The sequence below is a fragment of the Cyphellophora europaea genome (assembly GCF_000365145.1).
Source record: "Cyphellophora europaea CBS 101466 unplaced genomic scaffold supercont1.2, whole genome shotgun sequence".
NCBI lineage: Eukaryota > Fungi > Ascomycota > Eurotiomycetes > Chaetothyriales > Cyphellophoraceae > Cyphellophora > Cyphellophora europaea.
The window spans coordinates 1,987,323-2,003,756 of record NW_008481808.1 but is presented as its reverse complement, the minus strand read 5'-3'; the positions used below and the strand labels follow the sequence as shown (position 1 = coordinate 2,003,756).

General features: G+C 55.3%; 6 protein-coding genes across 6 annotated transcripts; 4 read left to right on the top strand and 2 right to left on the bottom strand.

The window, feature by feature from the left end:
• Positions 1 to 1,168: 1,168 nt before the first annotated feature.
• HMPREF1541_02266 (uncharacterized protein) lies at positions 1,169 to 1,852 on the top strand (the record flags this gene model as incomplete). The annotated part of the gene is made up of 2 exons (XM_008716622.1): positions 1,169 to 1,180; positions 1,229 to 1,852. 2 exons carry the CDS (start codon positions 1,169 to 1,171, stop codon positions 1,850 to 1,852), a joined length of 636 nt encoding a protein of 211 aa, XP_008714844.1.
• A 114-nt stretch (positions 1,853 to 1,966) lies between these two features.
• Positions 1,967 to 3,741, bottom strand: HMPREF1541_02265 (uncharacterized protein; the record flags this gene model as incomplete). Its single annotated transcript, XM_008716621.1, has 2 exons — positions 1,967 to 2,685; positions 2,736 to 3,741. The coding sequence occupies 2 exons, from the start codon at positions 3,739 to 3,741 to the stop codon at positions 1,967 to 1,969; spliced, it is 1,725 nt and encodes a 574-aa protein (XP_008714843.1).
• Positions 3,742 to 5,558: 1,817 nt separating this feature from the next.
• On the top strand, positions 5,559 to 8,474 carry HMPREF1541_02264 (uncharacterized protein; the record flags this gene model as incomplete). The annotated part of the gene is made up of 2 exons (XM_008716620.1): positions 5,559 to 5,859; positions 5,923 to 8,474. 2 exons carry the CDS (start codon positions 5,559 to 5,561, stop codon positions 8,472 to 8,474), a joined length of 2,853 nt encoding a protein of 950 aa, XP_008714842.1.
• A 724-nt stretch (positions 8,475 to 9,198) lies between these two features.
• HMPREF1541_02263 (uncharacterized protein) lies at positions 9,199 to 10,871 on the top strand (the record flags this gene model as incomplete). Its single annotated transcript, XM_008716619.1, has 2 exons — positions 9,199 to 10,638; positions 10,740 to 10,871. The coding sequence occupies 2 exons, from the start codon at positions 9,199 to 9,201 to the stop codon at positions 10,869 to 10,871; spliced, it is 1,572 nt and encodes a 523-aa protein (XP_008714841.1).
• Positions 10,872 to 11,854: 983 nt separating this feature from the next.
• On the bottom strand, positions 11,855 to 12,682 carry HMPREF1541_02262 (uncharacterized protein; the record flags this gene model as incomplete). Its single annotated transcript, XM_008716618.1, has 1 exon — positions 11,855 to 12,682. One exon carries the CDS (start codon positions 12,680 to 12,682, stop codon positions 11,855 to 11,857), a length of 828 nt encoding a protein of 275 aa, XP_008714840.1.
• A 2,055-nt stretch (positions 12,683 to 14,737) lies between these two features.
• Positions 14,738 to 15,115, top strand: HMPREF1541_02261 (uncharacterized protein; the record flags this gene model as incomplete). The annotated part of the gene is made up of 1 exon (XM_008716617.1): positions 14,738 to 15,115. The coding sequence occupies one exon, from the start codon at positions 14,738 to 14,740 to the stop codon at positions 15,113 to 15,115; it is 378 nt and encodes a 125-aa protein (XP_008714839.1).
• Between the last annotated feature and the right edge of the window lie 1,319 nt (positions 15,116 to 16,434).

Genomic DNA, 16,434 nt, shown 5'->3' with positions numbered 1-16,434 from the left:
GGAGAATGCTGAACCACGGTTAGGTTGTTTAGATCCTTTTTGGTCCTGCACCCTCGTTGTTCCGCCAAAGACACGATGTACCCCTCCCAGTCAAGCTCAGTCCGTTGAGCTGGGGAAGATGGTGTTCTGGTTGAGTAGCAGAGTGGCTGGGCAGGGATGGGTGGGTTCTACTGTCAAGTAGACCTTAGAAGCACGACGATATACAGCGACAGTCTAGTCAGATATAAACGCATTATGGCTAGCTGAAACTCGGGCCACCCGAGCGGCGTTGCCTGAACCCCGAGGTCTTGCAGGAAACCGATCAGCAAAAAGGTTTAGCTTATGGGTGAGCGCCTGGGCAGGATCGCAGGGTATTGATCGTGGGAGTCGTGGTTCGGAATAGCAGCGCGGCTTTGCTGGAGGGCCTGATTGAAGGAGCGAGCCAATCATGCAAGGCGTGGAAGGCTCGGGCCAAGGCTCTGATTCGTGGGGAAATATTTCGCGGAGCCCATCGTAAAATAGCCCCGGCGGGACCTGAAGTCGTTGCACATCAGTCATCAGGGGAGAGCCGGGGGAATGTTTGGAAGGGTAGTTTGGGCGGTGGACTTGAATCGGACCTTTGTGCATAGATACCAGGCGGATCCGCAACTCGTATGGAGTACCCACACTGGAGTCTTGAAGCTGGGTCCTTTGCGCGTCTTACGGCACGTCGCAAGCCAGTGTCCAAAGTATCCTCGGACGGTCAATACCAATAATGCCTGGTTGGCCGTTCACTGCGAATTGACAAGGAAGCGCTCTTTGGAGTGTCGGTCGACCTTCCGGTTTGCGTCAAAGCTGACAATCATCAACGCGTGTCATCTGTCAAGATGTTGCTCCGGCTAAGGGGCAACCTAGTGTCCAGATGTCAGCAATGAACAGACACGGAATGCGAAGGTCACCCACATTGGTATACCGTATGCTTGTGTCAACCATTGCTGGCGAGACAGAAGTCACATCGCCGTCTCGGTTCCTCCAAGGCTAATCTCCGGGACGAGTTGAGGTCTTCAGCTACCAAAACCTCCCCATCTCCCCTTCTCATCGTTATGTGATCTCCTGACGATGTGATTGACGTTTTGCACACGCTAGAATGAGTACGTCCGAAGGTCAGGCTCTGTCGGTCCGCGCTTTCCGAGCCGGCGACGAGGCTGACATGGTGAACATCGTATGCCGCATCGGCGCAGTCACCTTCTCGTGTGCTAACAATTTACAGTTTACGATTACGGCCGACAAGGGCCTACGGGACGCTGGTCCTGACGCACTCCATATCGCATCCTTCGCCTGGTGCCGTAACTACTACCTGCTGCAGCCCGAGCACTGCTTCGTGATCGACGACGGACATGGAAGAGCCGTGGGCTACATTATTGGCACACCCGACACTCGGACCTTTGCGCAGCAGCTGCGCGAAGAGTTCCTTGCCTACCTCAATGAGCAGAACCTACCGAGGCCTGGGCCAGATGAGAACACGAACTGGGCGGAAAACATAACTGCTGCTCTGCGAAGTTACTTGCACAATCCTGATCAGCTTGTTCACCAAGAGTGGCCAGAGCTCATGCGCGATCATCCTGGGCATCTCCACATTGACATTCTCCCGCCGTATCAGGGGAAGGGTATGGGAAGACAGCTGATGAGCACTTTCCTCGAGCACATGAGGCGGCTTGACTGCAGAGGTGTCCATCTCGGGATGGTGAGTTCCAACGAAGGCGCAGAGAAGTTCTATACGCGGCTGGGTTTCACAAGGTTCCCAAAGGTCATAGATGACGGTGCTAGCGGCGAGCAGGGCAGACTCGGAAATACCACATACATGGTCTGCAAGTTGCCGACCGCGCTGCCTTGACATCACTTCCCTTGCTCTGCAGAGGTGCATTCAATCAATACCCAGGGCGCCTAAGATCCTTCTCCAGTGTGCCTGGGCTGCCCATATCTGGAGCTCCAGGCCGATCAACTAAGGTCATGTCTTGATATCCTCTTTCTTGACAATCGACTCCTCCGGCGTCTCCGACCCTACCGCATCACTGGCCCTGCCTAGTGACACGATGCTGGCCTTTCGCTCTTTGGCCTTCCTCTCTTCTTCTAAAAACTTGTCCTGTTCGATCCTGGACTTCTTGAGGTCGACGAAGAAGTACAACAACATCATGCTGACGACAGACAGCCCAAAGAGAAAATAGAACGGCAGGCTCTCGTTACCAGCCCTGGTAGCGGTTGTGTCCGCGTCAATGATGGCACTGGACACAATCGGTCCGATGAAGGCGCTCGTTTTGCCCATAATGGAGAACAGCGCGAAGAACAGGAACTCCTTGCCACGGGGAGTGACTTCGGAGATCATGATCTGCGAATATGAATACCACGGGCAGACGAAGAGCCCGTACCAAACCTGGTACACCCAGAACTCCCATTCATGGTGGAAGCCAAACTTCTGCGTCCAGATGCCGATCATGCCCCAGCCGTCGAGCAAGACAATGCCAAGCATGACCGCGTCGAACATGGTCTTGGTGCTCAAGCCGAACCGTTTCTGGACCGTCCAGAAGCCGAAGATGCCGGCGAGCTGAGCGGCAATGCCCACAATGAAGAGGTAGTTGAGCGTCAGCGCGCTATAACTCACGACACTGTTCTGCAACGTGGCAACCACGGTGACAGTGGTGTTGAGGGAATCGGACAACACGAAGAAACCTAGCAATCGTCAGCTGTCAATTTCAGTGGGTAGGCGTCTATGCTCCTACCGATGAGATAGATGAGGGACTGCTTGAGCCGCCAGATCTGGGTTATGGCCCGCCACAGGGTCCAGAAGCCGACCGAGACTAGGTTCATGCCCGCAGGCACCTTCTGGCCCGGTCGGCGCTTCTCGGCTATGAACCAAGGAACACCAAGTAGAATCCACCACCCAGTTGCGTAGGCGATGAGGACGGAGAGACCCCATAAATTGTTGGCGTCGCTGGCCTCGACGTGGAGAGCTTTCAGAATACCGATGAGAATTGCCAAAATGATGATTTCTCCAGCGCTCTGCATGATGAAGGCCACATTGCTGATTCGATTGCGCTGCATCATATCATGAAAATCATACTGATCGCGATCAATCTCGCCAGCTTCGTATTCGCGCGCCTTCTCTCGCATCTCGGGAGTATTGCGCGCAAGACCGGGGAAGGCTGCAAACCAAAAGGTGAAGCACATCTGGTAGGCGATGAGGCCAATCATGTACAGTCCGGTGGCTACAGGCCATTTATTTTCCGTATGCACTCCAAGCCAGCCAAAACCAAGGCCCCAAGCGACGACGGACCAGAAGATGAGGATCCATGGTCGCCAGGAACCGTAGTCTGCCAGTGAGCCCAGAATGAGGAACAGAACGACTTGGATGGCGAAGCTGATGCCATTGGCGAGCAGCACTATTGAGTTGATGGTACGGTCGCGGCCCAGGAATCTGAGTACTCCACTATCGCCGGCTGCGATGTACAGCAAGTCCTGAAAGAGGGTGGGCGCAAAGTTGAACAAAGTCAGACCATTGTTGCCAACGTAGTAGCTATAATACAACCAAATCTCTTTCTTGGTCGCAATCAGGCCAGGATCATGCTGGTCTGGTGCCGTGGGATGATCTTCCTCTGACTCTTCGGTGGTAACAGCATGTGGATCCTCAGGGTTTTGACCGTATAGCGAGGTGATAGAGCCTCGGTGGGCATCCTCTGCGGCGGCCGAAGTTGCGGCGGCTATCTGGCCTGCGTTCGCGACAGACATTCTGGCTGAAGTTTGTAGAACGCAGACACGGAGATTGGGGGGAGGGGTACTTTTGAGCAAGCTATGGGCCGGGGCTCACGGCGCGGGAGATAGAGTTGGAGCATGCTATCTTGCACTCTAGACTCGCTAGTACGAGCAGCTCGTAGGAGATGCATCAAATGGCGCATGGCTGGAACTGTCGAACCTGTAGCAGCTTACCTTCGTGGGGTCCGTCATTGGGCACAGGCAATACAAGATTCTTTAGCGGCCATTGAAATCGATCCGCGTGGACCTCGTGTTCCCAGCAGAGGCAAGCTCGGCAAGCTTTGGAAGATCTTTGCTTGAAAAACTTGGCTCTCTCGTGGGCGTAACCGCTGAGAGGGGGCAGCAAATTGGAACCGAGCGAGCCAGGCTTATCGGCACGGATCACCTATCTCGGGAACAGTACAAAGCTGAGAGGCTGCTCAGGTGTCTACTGGGCGACGAGCAGCAGGGCGCCAACACCCGAAGCGCACAAGATTGGGCAGGGCAGGCCAGCAATATCGGAGGTCTCGAGCATTTGGAATGGGCATGCCTGCAATCCGCTACAGGCATCGAAACTGCAGACTCTGCACTGCAAATTCTGAATGCTTGGCATTACTTTCCAAACAGTGGCAGCACAACTCGCTGTCCAGCCTCGTGTTATGTATAAGCACCGAATCTGTGTTCGAAACAGCCAAGGCGACAGCACCATCATGAAACAGTCAAACGCTCCTCTCACATAGAGCGTGGAAGTGCGCGTCGGGGGCCCCCTGGGTCAAGAACAGCTCCCGGAAGATGCAACATATGACAGTCATTACCCCCATGGGACCAACGTCATCATCTTCAAGAAAGGACTGCAAAAACTCGATGGCCGTGTTGGCGACGATGCCACAGTTCAAGAAGCTTTGCAGAAATAATGCTGCTAAGTTGGGTCAGGGGAGCTCTGTCGGCCAGATCGTAGATGCCTCGTCGACGGACGTCAGGTTATCGTTGATGACATCCGAGCCGGACAAAGTCCAAACTTTGGTCGGAGATCAGGTAACACCGTTGGTGTAGATGTCGTCGACAGCGTCCTCATACCAGATAGCCAACAGCAGTCGGCGCGTCGAGGATCGCGGGAAGGTGCGGCATCGACAGCTGCGGCACAACATTTCCGAGCATCGCTGATGAACGTCGCCCAGTGACGAAGTTTGGAGACAATGAACCAGTGGAGCCAAGGACCATGTGTGTAATACCTGCGGGCTAGATCGTCGATGAACGCCGTGGCGACGGGAACAACAGGGGCAAATGTGCACAGGACTTGCTTTCAGACGCCTAAAGCGTTTTATGCTCCACAGTAGGGGGCCTGCGTTGTGATGTAATAGCCCTAACCCTACGAGCTCGGGGTCAGATTCTGCCCTGTGTTCTCAGATCGTAGCGGACGGTGCCATGGCTCGCTGAATGCCACACGGATCGAGCCACTCACTACAGGTGGCTCGCCCACAGATCTCGCCCACTGTCCCTTGGCCCAGGCCATAATGGATGCCCTCGATGCTGCAACGATCACCCGATGCTGCGACCTACATCGGGCCCCTCTTGACTCATGTCCAGCTCGTTCACTGCCCTAATCTCACTTCCATCGCCTTCAACCTCTTCCGACACGACACTCGTCAACACCTATCCAGAACTTTTCGAGAAGCGACTGTGCCCCCCAAAGCCACACTACTCACCATAGTCCCTATAGTACGAGACGGAATTATAGTGATTACCATCCCCGATCGCGCACCGAAATCAAGCTGGCCCGCGACAAAACCAACATCTCCGCGACATGTCCAGTCATGAGTTCGAAAGACGCTTCGGCAAAGTATCGTGATCAGAACGGTCCTCGCTCAAGAAAGCCAGTCTCTAGACGGACTCCTCCTGCCGAGTCCAAGTCGCTTCCTGCCCACATCAAGAAAGAGCTGGCACGAGCGAATATACCATCTGCGCAGGCGCAAGATCCCTCCAAGCAGAAGGCGTCGCAAATATACAAGCAAGATACTCAAGATTCCAACGGCAGCGACGAGAGTGCTGCGAAATGGTTCGACAAGGCCAACGAGCGTGGACCACAAGGACAACGCGAATCCCCTTCCAACAATGGTATGTTATGCCCAAAGATGTATCAGATGCTGGGTGGATGATTGCTAACAACTTTTGTCTCAGAACCACCCTTTTTTCTTGGCAATCAGAAGAATTATTTCCCTAATAACTTCGTCTCATCGGGTAGTGACGATGAGCTTTTTGGCGTCGAGCATCTGGACAACAGTGAGAATGAAGACTTGAGAGGTGTTATCGATGACTTGACCGTGGAGAACAAGAGACTGAAGTTGCTTCTCAAGAGTACCCGATCACGTCCGAGCCCATCTGCGTCGGAAGCCCCGGCTCAAGACCGACTTTTTGATGTTCGAGTTCATGGCCTAAGCACAGATAAGAAAAGGGAGCTCGAGAACTTGTTGCGAAGCTTTGCAACCGGTGTTCGTACAAGCTCCAATACCGCTTCAGCCTCGTCGGCCAATCGTGGCTCAGCACAACCTCAAACGCTCAGCGAGGGCTCATCATCCAGTCTGCCGCACAGTTCCAATGGCAAGGTCCGCCCCTCGGCTCCAGATTCTGGCTATGGAACAAATTCGACATCTGGTCACACATCTGCCAATGCATCTCATGGTGCGCTCAGTGTGCCGCAGTCTTCCCGGAACACTAAGGCCAGGAACATTCACAATTACCTGCATGACATCCCCGATACCCTACTTCCACGACATTCGCTTTACATGAGTAAGCGGGCGAAGATGGGGCTTGTTGTTCGTCGGCTTGAGAATTTGTTTACCGGCAGACAAGCGGGCCCAGGAGATCATAGCCAACCTCATCAGCAGCAAGAAGTTTCACATTCGGCTGCTTTCGCAGATGATCCGATGCACGGAGCGGGTCGCTCCGAAGGTACCCGCGAGGCACACATGCTTCCTCTAGATACGAAGGTGAATCTTGATGCCGAGGATCGTCGCAATGCATCGCCTCCGTCCAAGAAACCCAAGCTTAACCCCGAGGCCAGCGAGCGCCTCACCGTTGATGGATCGGTCGCTCCGAGCACTAGTCATGCGTCCTCACCAAGAGAGCAACAGCGACCCACACGCCCATTAGACCTTGATATTCATCGGGCTCAGGTGGCTGCCGAAAACATACACTACTTGCACCATCTAGGCATGGCTTCGCCCCTCGTTCAGGGCACCATGAAACCATCCCCATGGATTTATCTGAACCTGCTGATTAGCATGGCGCAACTGCACACGGTCAACGTCACTCCAGCTTTCATTCGGCAGGCTATTCGCAAATTTAGTACCAAGCTCGAGATTTCCGCAGATGGGCACAAAGTGCGATGGAATGGTGGTAGTGAAGGCACCACTTTCAGCAAGGACGATGAAAGAGCCATGGAACTTGTCCATCCTAGTCCTTCTGAGTCTCAAGAAGAAACTGGAGGCAACAGCAGCAAAAGATCCAAAACCAACAGTTCCTCAAACGCCATGATCTCTGAAGAGCCATCCTCGGAGAACATAACGAGCGGGCAGCAAACTAGTGCTACATCGAAACAGATGGTTTCAACAGCTGCAACCTCTAATATGCTTGCCGGATCAACGGGCAAGACTAAGACCTCTGGCACTCCGTTTGACTATAAGCCACTGGTATATAAAGGCAAAAGATACTCGCCAGCGGTATCGTATTTGGATTCCTCGGGATCGCCATGCAGTCACTCAAACGACTCGAGTGGTCTTGTCTACGCTTTGAGCAAGTCCAACCTCAATCAACGCCGTAATTCCGATGATGGGATGATCACCTTCTACCAAAACCCATACTTTTGTACCGATCTCAGTGCTGACAACGCACCTGTCAATTGGATTCCACAACGAAAAGCTTTGCCATGGGATACACTTGGGCTACAACGTGACTACATTGGGGAGTCGCCGTTACGGCATCATGATTCGTGCTACTATGCACCTCAATTCGCGCCTGAGCCATATCCTGATGAGGCGAGCGAACCACTTATGTCCTTGGACCTGCAGAAGCTGCAAACATCTGGCGAGGATGAAACCGTGCCGAGAGAATTACCCGTCTGTGGCATTGGAGGCGTCATACCAGACGACAATTTTGCACTGGATGTGAAGGTGATACGCCACCGTGCTAAACAGACACAAGCCAAACGTCTCAGTCCCATACCACTCACCCGCACGCGCAAGCGCAAGCATTTCGAGTATGAGGTTGAAGAGTGTGATCATTTGGAGTTGCAGCCATCGCGGCTACCGCCCCCCAGCTATGTATTCTTCCCATCGAGCAGTTCTTCGGCAGACCGGGAGGATGGAGATGGCTACGATTCGGATGAGTCGAGCTCCGAAGTCATGGAGCTAAATCCACCACCGCCTGCATTCCTCCATCAGTGGTCAACTGAGTCGGACGACGAGTTTGACGACGACGGCTCATCCGTGGATATGCTGGAAATGGCACGAGCTGCTGATCCAGACAGACTTGCTGCACAGGAACGCGAATACCTGATCAACCAGAATATCGGGCGGCGGCTTGAAGGCAGTCTGGCCGCCACCGTCGGCGCCAGTCGTACGGGATCATCGCAGCCACATAGCAGCGAGCTCTCCGAGGCAGTTGACCAAGCCAGCGTCGACAGTATGGATGTGGATAGAGACAGTGATGATGATGATAATAACGATGAGTGAATATTCAGTTAGCTAGTTGGGTTAGAAGCGAAGGCGTTCGGAGGCGTTAGATGAACTTGAATTGATACGAGGGCCATCCAGGTCCTTTCTTTGATCCCATATTTCAGCCACCAGCCACTGTGTGTACTCCGTATCCGAAGCAGAATGCGGGAGACACGTCGATCAGGGACAAGCCGTTAGCTGTGGTCGGTAGCCACCTAAACGTCCTTTGACTGCGGAGGAGGATTTACCCGGGCACTGATCTCGTCCCGTGGCAGGGCGCGTCCTCGAATGCGGAGGGGTGCAGCAGCCGAAAATCATCGGATATTCTAGGGATGACCTCCACACTATTCGGCTGCGGTATCAGCGCAGCGGACTCGGAACGATTTCGCAACATCCCTCTTAGATGCCGACTTACTCTTGCTCTCTTGCTTGTTCTCCTCTTGACTCTGATCCCTTCTACCTGTCGCCGACCAGCTGTTGCTCGCTGTCTCTCGTATCGCTGTCGCCCATCGGAAGCGAGGATCGAACTTTCTCCAAACCTACGAGGACCTCGGATCCGGCACTTTTGCTTCCCCAATACAACAGCTTGGGAATCCCTCGCAGCGCGTGCTCCGTCTCAGCAATTGACCTAGAAGCAGACCATCCGTCACGAACGGTGCTGGAAACTAGACCAGCTTCATTGCCTGACCGTTGACCTCTGACCTCTGACCACCCCGCTCACGACAGTTATAACTTCCGAACCATGCCTTCGCAGCACCTCACGCGCACAGCGCGCCTCACAGCCCGACACCTGGCCTCACGCAACCCCCACAGCACGTCCCCCCTCATCCGCGCCTTCAGCAGCACGCCAACACAGCGGGAGGTCAACAAGATCGTGTCCTCGGCCCGCGAAGCCATCGCAGACATGCAGCCCAACAGCACCCTGCTATGCGGAGGCTTCGGCCTCTGCGGCGTGCCCGACACGCTGATCAACGAAGTCTCGGAGACGCCGCGGCTGACGGGCCTGACGGCCGTGTCGAACAACGCGGGCGTCCCCGGCTCGGGCCTGGGCAAGCTGCTGGACACCAAGCAGATCAAGCGCATGGTGGCCTCGTACGTGGGCGAGAACAAGGTCCTGGAGCAGGCGTACCTGACCGGCGAGGTGGAGCTGGAGTTGACGCCCCAAGGCACGCTCGCGGAGCGCTGCGCCGCCGGCGGCAAGGGCATCCCGGCCTTCTACACGCCTGCGGCGTTCGGCACCGTGGTGCAAACCGGCGAGATTCCGCTGAAGCACAAGGCCGACGGCGCCATCGCCGAGTACGGCAAGCCACGGGACGTCAAGGTGTTTAGCGGCAAGAGCTATGTCATGGAGGAGGCGATCCAGGGCGACTACGCGTTCGTGAAAGCCTACAAGGCCGACAAGCTGGGCAACGTGCAGTTCCGGCTTACGGCGCAGAACTTCAACGGCGCCATGGGCCGCAATGCGCGCTGCACGATCGTCGAGGCCGAGCACATCGTCGAGCCCGGCGAGATCAGCCCGGAAGCCGTGCACCTCCCCGGCATCTACGTCAAGAAGGTGATCCAGTCGACGGCGGCGAAGAACATTGAGAAATACACCAACCGGCCGGCGCAGGGCGAGGCGCAGGACGTCAAGAGCGCGCTGGGCAAAGGCGACGCGGCCAGCAAGCGCGAACGCATCGTGCGCCGCGCGGCCAAGGAGTTCAAGAACGGCATGTACGCGAACCTGGGCATCGGCATGCCCATGCTGGCCCCTTCGTTCCTGGACGAGTCCGTCAGCGTCACGCTGCAGAGCGAGAACGGCATTTTGGGACTGGGGCCCTACCCGTACAAGGGCGAGGAGGACGCCGACCTCATCAACGCCGGCAAGGAGACGGTCACGCTGCTGCCCGGCGCGAGCACGTTCGGCAGCGATGAGAGCTTCGGCATGATTCGTTCTGGCCGTATCGAGCTCACGATGCTGGGCGCCATGCAGGTCAGCGCCAAGGGGGATCTGGCTAACTGGATGCTGCCCGGTAAGGTCAAGGGCTTTGGCGGCGCGATGGACCTGGTCAGTAACCCGGAGAAGACCAAGGTGGTGGCCTTGCTGGAGCACACGGACAAGAAGGGCGGGGCGAAGATCCTGAAGCAGTGCGATTTCCCGTTGACGGGGAAGCAGTGCGTGTCGAGGATCATTACTGAATTGGTGAGTTTTGTTCCCCCTCTCTTCCTTCCTTTCTTCTTTTTTTTTCCAACGCCCGTGTTGAGAAAGTTGCGAGAGGATGCGCTAACATCTTCCGTACCTAGTGTGTGTTCGACGTCGATTTCACCGAGGGCTTGACCCTCGTCGAGCTGGCGGACGGGGTCACGGTGGACGAGATCAAGAGCAAGACCGAGGCGCCATTCAAGGTGGCGGACAATATCCAGCCGATGCTGTGAGCCTCGCGCTGGGTCACTACTGGTAAGAGATGGGCATCTTCTTTTTTCTTGCGTTCTCATCCCCTAAGGGGCATAGCTACGGCGTTGTCATTGTCGCGACCAGAGAATCAAAAAAGTATGTATAGCTGTCAAATGCACGAGGGACATCTATCTGGGACCCTGACATCGTGCCTCCTCTTCGATCGTACTCGGTCTTTGTTGGCACGCCTATGCCTCGGTTGGAAGAGCAAGAGGCATTTGTTTCTGGTTGTGATCGATCCAGGTGACCAAAACCACATTTTCGCATCGTCGACGAAGCTTTTTTTCCATGCCTGCGTCGTATCTCGTCTTGCAAACTTCGCCCTACGACCCTGTCGATACGATGCGAGGTCCTTCGTCGCGATCTTGCGGACCCCGAGATGCCGAGGCAAAAGCATTCGGAATCCGGGGGCGGCGAACAGCATGACTGTTGATCGGTAGGTACTCCGTCCTGTGTACTCGGGTAGCAAGGGGGAGACTTTAGTGTATGTAGTTCCACTAGTAGCAATACTAGTCGCGATGAAGCCTGGTTGTTTGCCTCGAAGTCTGTTGCAGGTCAGATGGTACTCCGTTCCCGGTCTTCACAGCGAAGGTCTCGGGGCGGGTATCGCCGCACGCGAGGATCCCTGCAAGCGGTCCCTTTGCCCTTTGCACCAGTCAGGCTCCACTTTCTGGATAGACATCAGTCGACTGCAGGTATCGAACGATCGAGTTTGCGCCGGTGGACCGTATCGTACGACTTCGCAGTGTCTGATAGTGTCGATGCGAGGCCACCGTGTGCTTCACTTGCTAGGACATCGTGCTCGGCTGATGGTTGTAAAGTGATCGGGATGGTCGTAACTGCGTCCTCGTGTCGAAGGAGTGCTGTCTTGGTTTGCTCGATATCGGTGTCCGCGTCGCAGTCGTGGTCCGCACTTAGCTGTGGCGTCGGGGTACCCTGGCGTCGTCTCTTCTTGTTGTTCCCATCATCGACCGCACATCCCACTCTTGATTGCCCACAGATCTTCTGTATGTCCTTCCTCAAGACCATTCCATCCCCATTGCTGCCTCAACTGCTCCAACTTGTCATTCACACTTGCCTTCACCTCGTTCGGTGGCATCAGCGTTCTCTGTGCGCCAGCATCCCACCAATGGCTCTCTGCATTGTTCGCAATCACATCACTTCTCTTCTTGAACGTCTTCCCCACCGCCTCCACCTTCGCGGCCTTCAAGATATCCACGAACCACTTCCAGACCCCCCCTGCATCCCGCCGCCAGGTCACACGCCAGATGGGTAGCACCACCCCACTGTCGCCCGCCCTGATAACTTCGTACTCGTCCGTGACCCAAATGCTCTCGCGGCAGACGTCGTCATCCTTGACACCGTCCGGCAGCACGAGGTTCGCGGTGCCGGAGCAGCTCATGGCGTACGCTTTGCTCGTCACTTTAAACAGGTCACGCATGTGGCCGAGCGCGTCCCAAGTTTTGGCGGGCTGCGCGCTGCGGTTGAAGTACTGCGGCTGAAAGACATCGTAGACGGTGGTGCGGTCGAACTCGAGGGCGTAACGAATGGCGTCGACTTTGGAATGCGCGGTGTAGAAGAGACAGGTTGAAGGGTTAGGGTGGGGCAGGCGGAGAGATTGGAGGCATTGTGCTAGGGATAAGGCGGCCGGTGAAGACCAGTCAAAGGTCGCAGAGAGGGAGGGGCGGATAAGGTGGTCGCAATCAGGGGGTGGAGGAGTGGTGGTGCTGAGGGGCTGGGCGACGGCGAGGAGGGCAAGAACCAGGCTGGTAACTGCGTATGGGATAATCATTGTCGCAAAGGGTCGCTTTCATCGGCTTGATTGATGGCAGCGTTGGTGGCGAAAGGGTGGTTTCTCAGGGCGGTGGGGGTAACTTGTACTCGTTCTTGCTCTCACCAGGCGCCAAAGGTACCTGGTTAGGCGTCCGCGGGGAACGCAGCACAGCCTCGAACAACCACCGGGGGTCCAGATTAGCACGTTTCATATTCGGCCCCCAAATCAATGGATGGGGATGTCGCTGGCGTTGGGGCCAACTCAAGTCCGCTCCGCCTTTTCTGGAGAGACTTACGAGTCAGGACATGTGCCCTGACTCCGTATGCCTCTGAAGCATGAGCAGGAGCAGGGGCAGGACCATGAGATGCTGGTCAGCCATGGATCTTTGCCAGCCAGTGCCAAGGACCTGTCGTGACTGAGCATATCAGTAGAAGGCAGTATCTCGGCTGCACCCTGATCCGTGTCAGGAGTCTCTTGGCCGGTTCACGTCAGACCAGGCCCTGATAGCAGGCGACTGTGCAGTGCGAGACGCGGATCAGTATCTACAAATCCATGGGCAAGCACGCACAGGGATGGGAGGAGTAAAGTTCGAAAGATGACACTTTGGTGTCCTGTGCTCTCGTGGCTGTCCCTTAGTCCCGTATTATCCTCACCTCGATCCATAGACGATTCGTCTGCAGCAACGAAGGCCCTGTGCCATCTGCTGAGAAATCATGTAATGTTGGCGGACCACAGCAGATTCCGGCAGATGACGAACAGGTAATACGATGAACCTTCAGAGGGCGACTGTTGTTGGAAAGCGCAGCTGACCGAGTACGCGGGGGAAGACATGCGCATTTGAATGAAAGGCCATGGATGATTTCTCAGCAGCAATCATCTGCTGTCAGTCTGGCCTCGCGCGGCCGGTGCCTCGGTTAAGCGCTTCGCAGGTGCTTGGCTTCTGGGCCCCAATTTTCGGCCGGCAGACTGCGCCCTGGGACTCTGCAGTCGTCGTGCGTAGCGAAGCAGATCATAGATGACACTAAAGTCTAAGCGCCGATATTGCCGGTTCGCCCTTTGGCACGCATTCACCGCTCAACTCCTACCCAAGGCAACAACACGACACCTTCGAAGCACTCGGCCGGCGGTGGCGTATGGAGCTGACATCCAGCAGTCCGAGGCAGACTCTCGCGTCCCTCACGTTATGGCCATAAGTCCGAAATAATAATCACGATGGTCATCATTGTCGTATCCAAACGGCACTTTGGTCTTGACGACACGTGCCGCACGCCATTGGCTCGGCCTGGTGCAGAAACTTCTGCATTGCGTGCTTCCGTTGCAACTTGCCAATGCGGGCCGAGTCACCGCCCACGCGTGTCTGCTATTGTGACTCAGGTGCGCCGCCTCGTTCGGTTGTGCTGGCTTGATATCTAAGCAATCACGACAAGCATTGGCAAATCACCGCATGCCTCTGCCAATACGATTGCGGCCCGGCCGCCGACTTGCTCTCGCTCGTACTTGTATCCGTACTTTCAATCCTACGCCCTGCCCCCGACCCCGGCGTTCGCTGAGGTGATACGGTGAGCTTCATGACCCCGACACTTTCTGGACTGCTGCCTTACCTCCACGCTATATCTCCTGTCGGTTTGCACATCCTCAACTTTTCACCTTTGTGAAATCTTCCACCATCTACCAGAAATCCCATCAGGTCACCGCCTCAATCTCGGTCGACATCGCCGGCCGGCATCCAAATCTGATCAAAAGTCTATTTTTTCGTGTCCACCAGACCAACGCCTCCATCGCCTTCCTGGGAGCCTCGTTTCATATCCAATCCACCCTACACGCGTACTACTGAATAACTTGAAAGAATTTCTTTCCAATCCACTCCACTTTGACTCACTACCATCAAATTTTCCACGTGTCTTTGCTTCGATAGCCAACTGTCAATCATCTACATAACTCCCGCCGGGTCCGCCCTGATCGACTTTCTTATCCACCCCCCAGCATTGGCACATGACATCAGGCCATCGACCACGACCACATCGACCAAAGACAGTCTCGGCTGCAGCGAACCATCCAACACACCACGACAGCATGCCTCACTCATTAGAAATGCCACAGCTAACTCGCCGCCTATCACTGGAGGAAACCTTCAACCTCGCCGACCGTGCAAGGAGGAAGTCCGCCGACAAGAACGTAGACCTCCGCCTCAAGCTTGGACACACCAACGTCCTCGACTCATTACTCAAAGATATTGCACGCAGGTCACCGCCACCCTCACCCACACAGGGTGTGGTAAAACCTGTCGGTGTGCCCCACCACAAGCGCGGCTCTACCATCACTTGGGCCACCCAAGAAGTCACCAAGGTTTATGGAGTTGACGACTACGGCTTCGCCTACGAGGACGATGGCGAAGAGAATCTTGAGGGCTTGACGCTCACGAGGACCAAGTCGAGGAAGCCGGAACCGTGACATATCCGAACTATCACCGGGGCACGGTTTCATTTTATCACGACTATTCTCAGCTTTCACGACTTCTACGATATCATGTCTTAGCGGCTTCACTTTTATTGATACCCATCTCTTTCAACAAAATCGACCACGTCGGTCTTGACCAGAGCCGATGTTCAGGCTCTGGTAGTCGCCCCACCAGCTGCAACAGTGGCATCTGACCGCCACGGCCCAAAATCCACGGGCATAGATTCATTAGGCCGCAAGCTGCTTGCTATGCCACTGGCTAATGGAGCGCGCATTATATCTGGAGGCCTCTAAAGGTCTTTAAACCGAAACGGGGAGCGGCAAAGTCAGCTCATCTGAGGCCTCATTCGGGCTTCCAGTCCCTGTTACTGGAGGAAGGAAGGACTTACGCATCAGAACACCAGTCAACCAAGATAAGACTGTTCACAGGGTGTTCGATGGCAGTCTCAATGAGGGAACTATCCCGCACACAAGTTCGGGAGCAGAGCGTGGGGCGACAGCGGTGAGAATGAGCGAGCCGGGGATGTGAGAAGGGACCCTAGGGTCAGGCAGCCTTACAGAGGCGAGGCAGATCACATCCTACTCAGGTCTTAGGGCCTGTTCTCAGATAAGCAGACGAGAGAAGGATACAACAGTGCAGCATAGCCAAAAGTGCAAGTCTGGAGCAGTTCGACTTTCACCCAATACAATCTCACCGCTTCACAGCAGTTATAACCCCTACCCACTCTGATTGACTACCCTTTTGACGACTTGCGTCTTGCTGTGATCCAGCACTGTACATCAAACGCATGCTTGATACCATGAAATTTCGAGCTTACTGTACGCGTGAATACCCTCCGTCCCCACAACCCTTTCCACGTCCTCGTCAGCACTTCAGTACGCCGATTCATTCCTCGCCCCTCACATCACGACCTGAGTAGTCAGGCGTCAGCAAGTAAACCTACCTCTGTAAGGGTCTTCTTTCCTTCCCCGCGCTGCACTTGATGCAGAACCCAGCAAGCGCCACTGACACAACCCCTCGCGCAGCCGGAACGCCTCTCCCGCTGTGCATTGCACTGCGCTGCACTGGACTCCACAAGGAATTGCCTGCCTTAAGGCAAGTAGTCGCAGAGCCTACTCTAATGGGAAGCCGCTCTTCTAGCCGCACAGCATGCTCATTCAGCCGACAGCACAATACATGCTTTGCTCGCACCCCTCGATGACACAACCTCGACTCCACGTTTCCACCCATCAACAGTCCTCAAATGAGAACGCGGGGGAGCGCAGAAACTATGATACAATCAACACCTTGATGATGATACCCCCGATCCCGT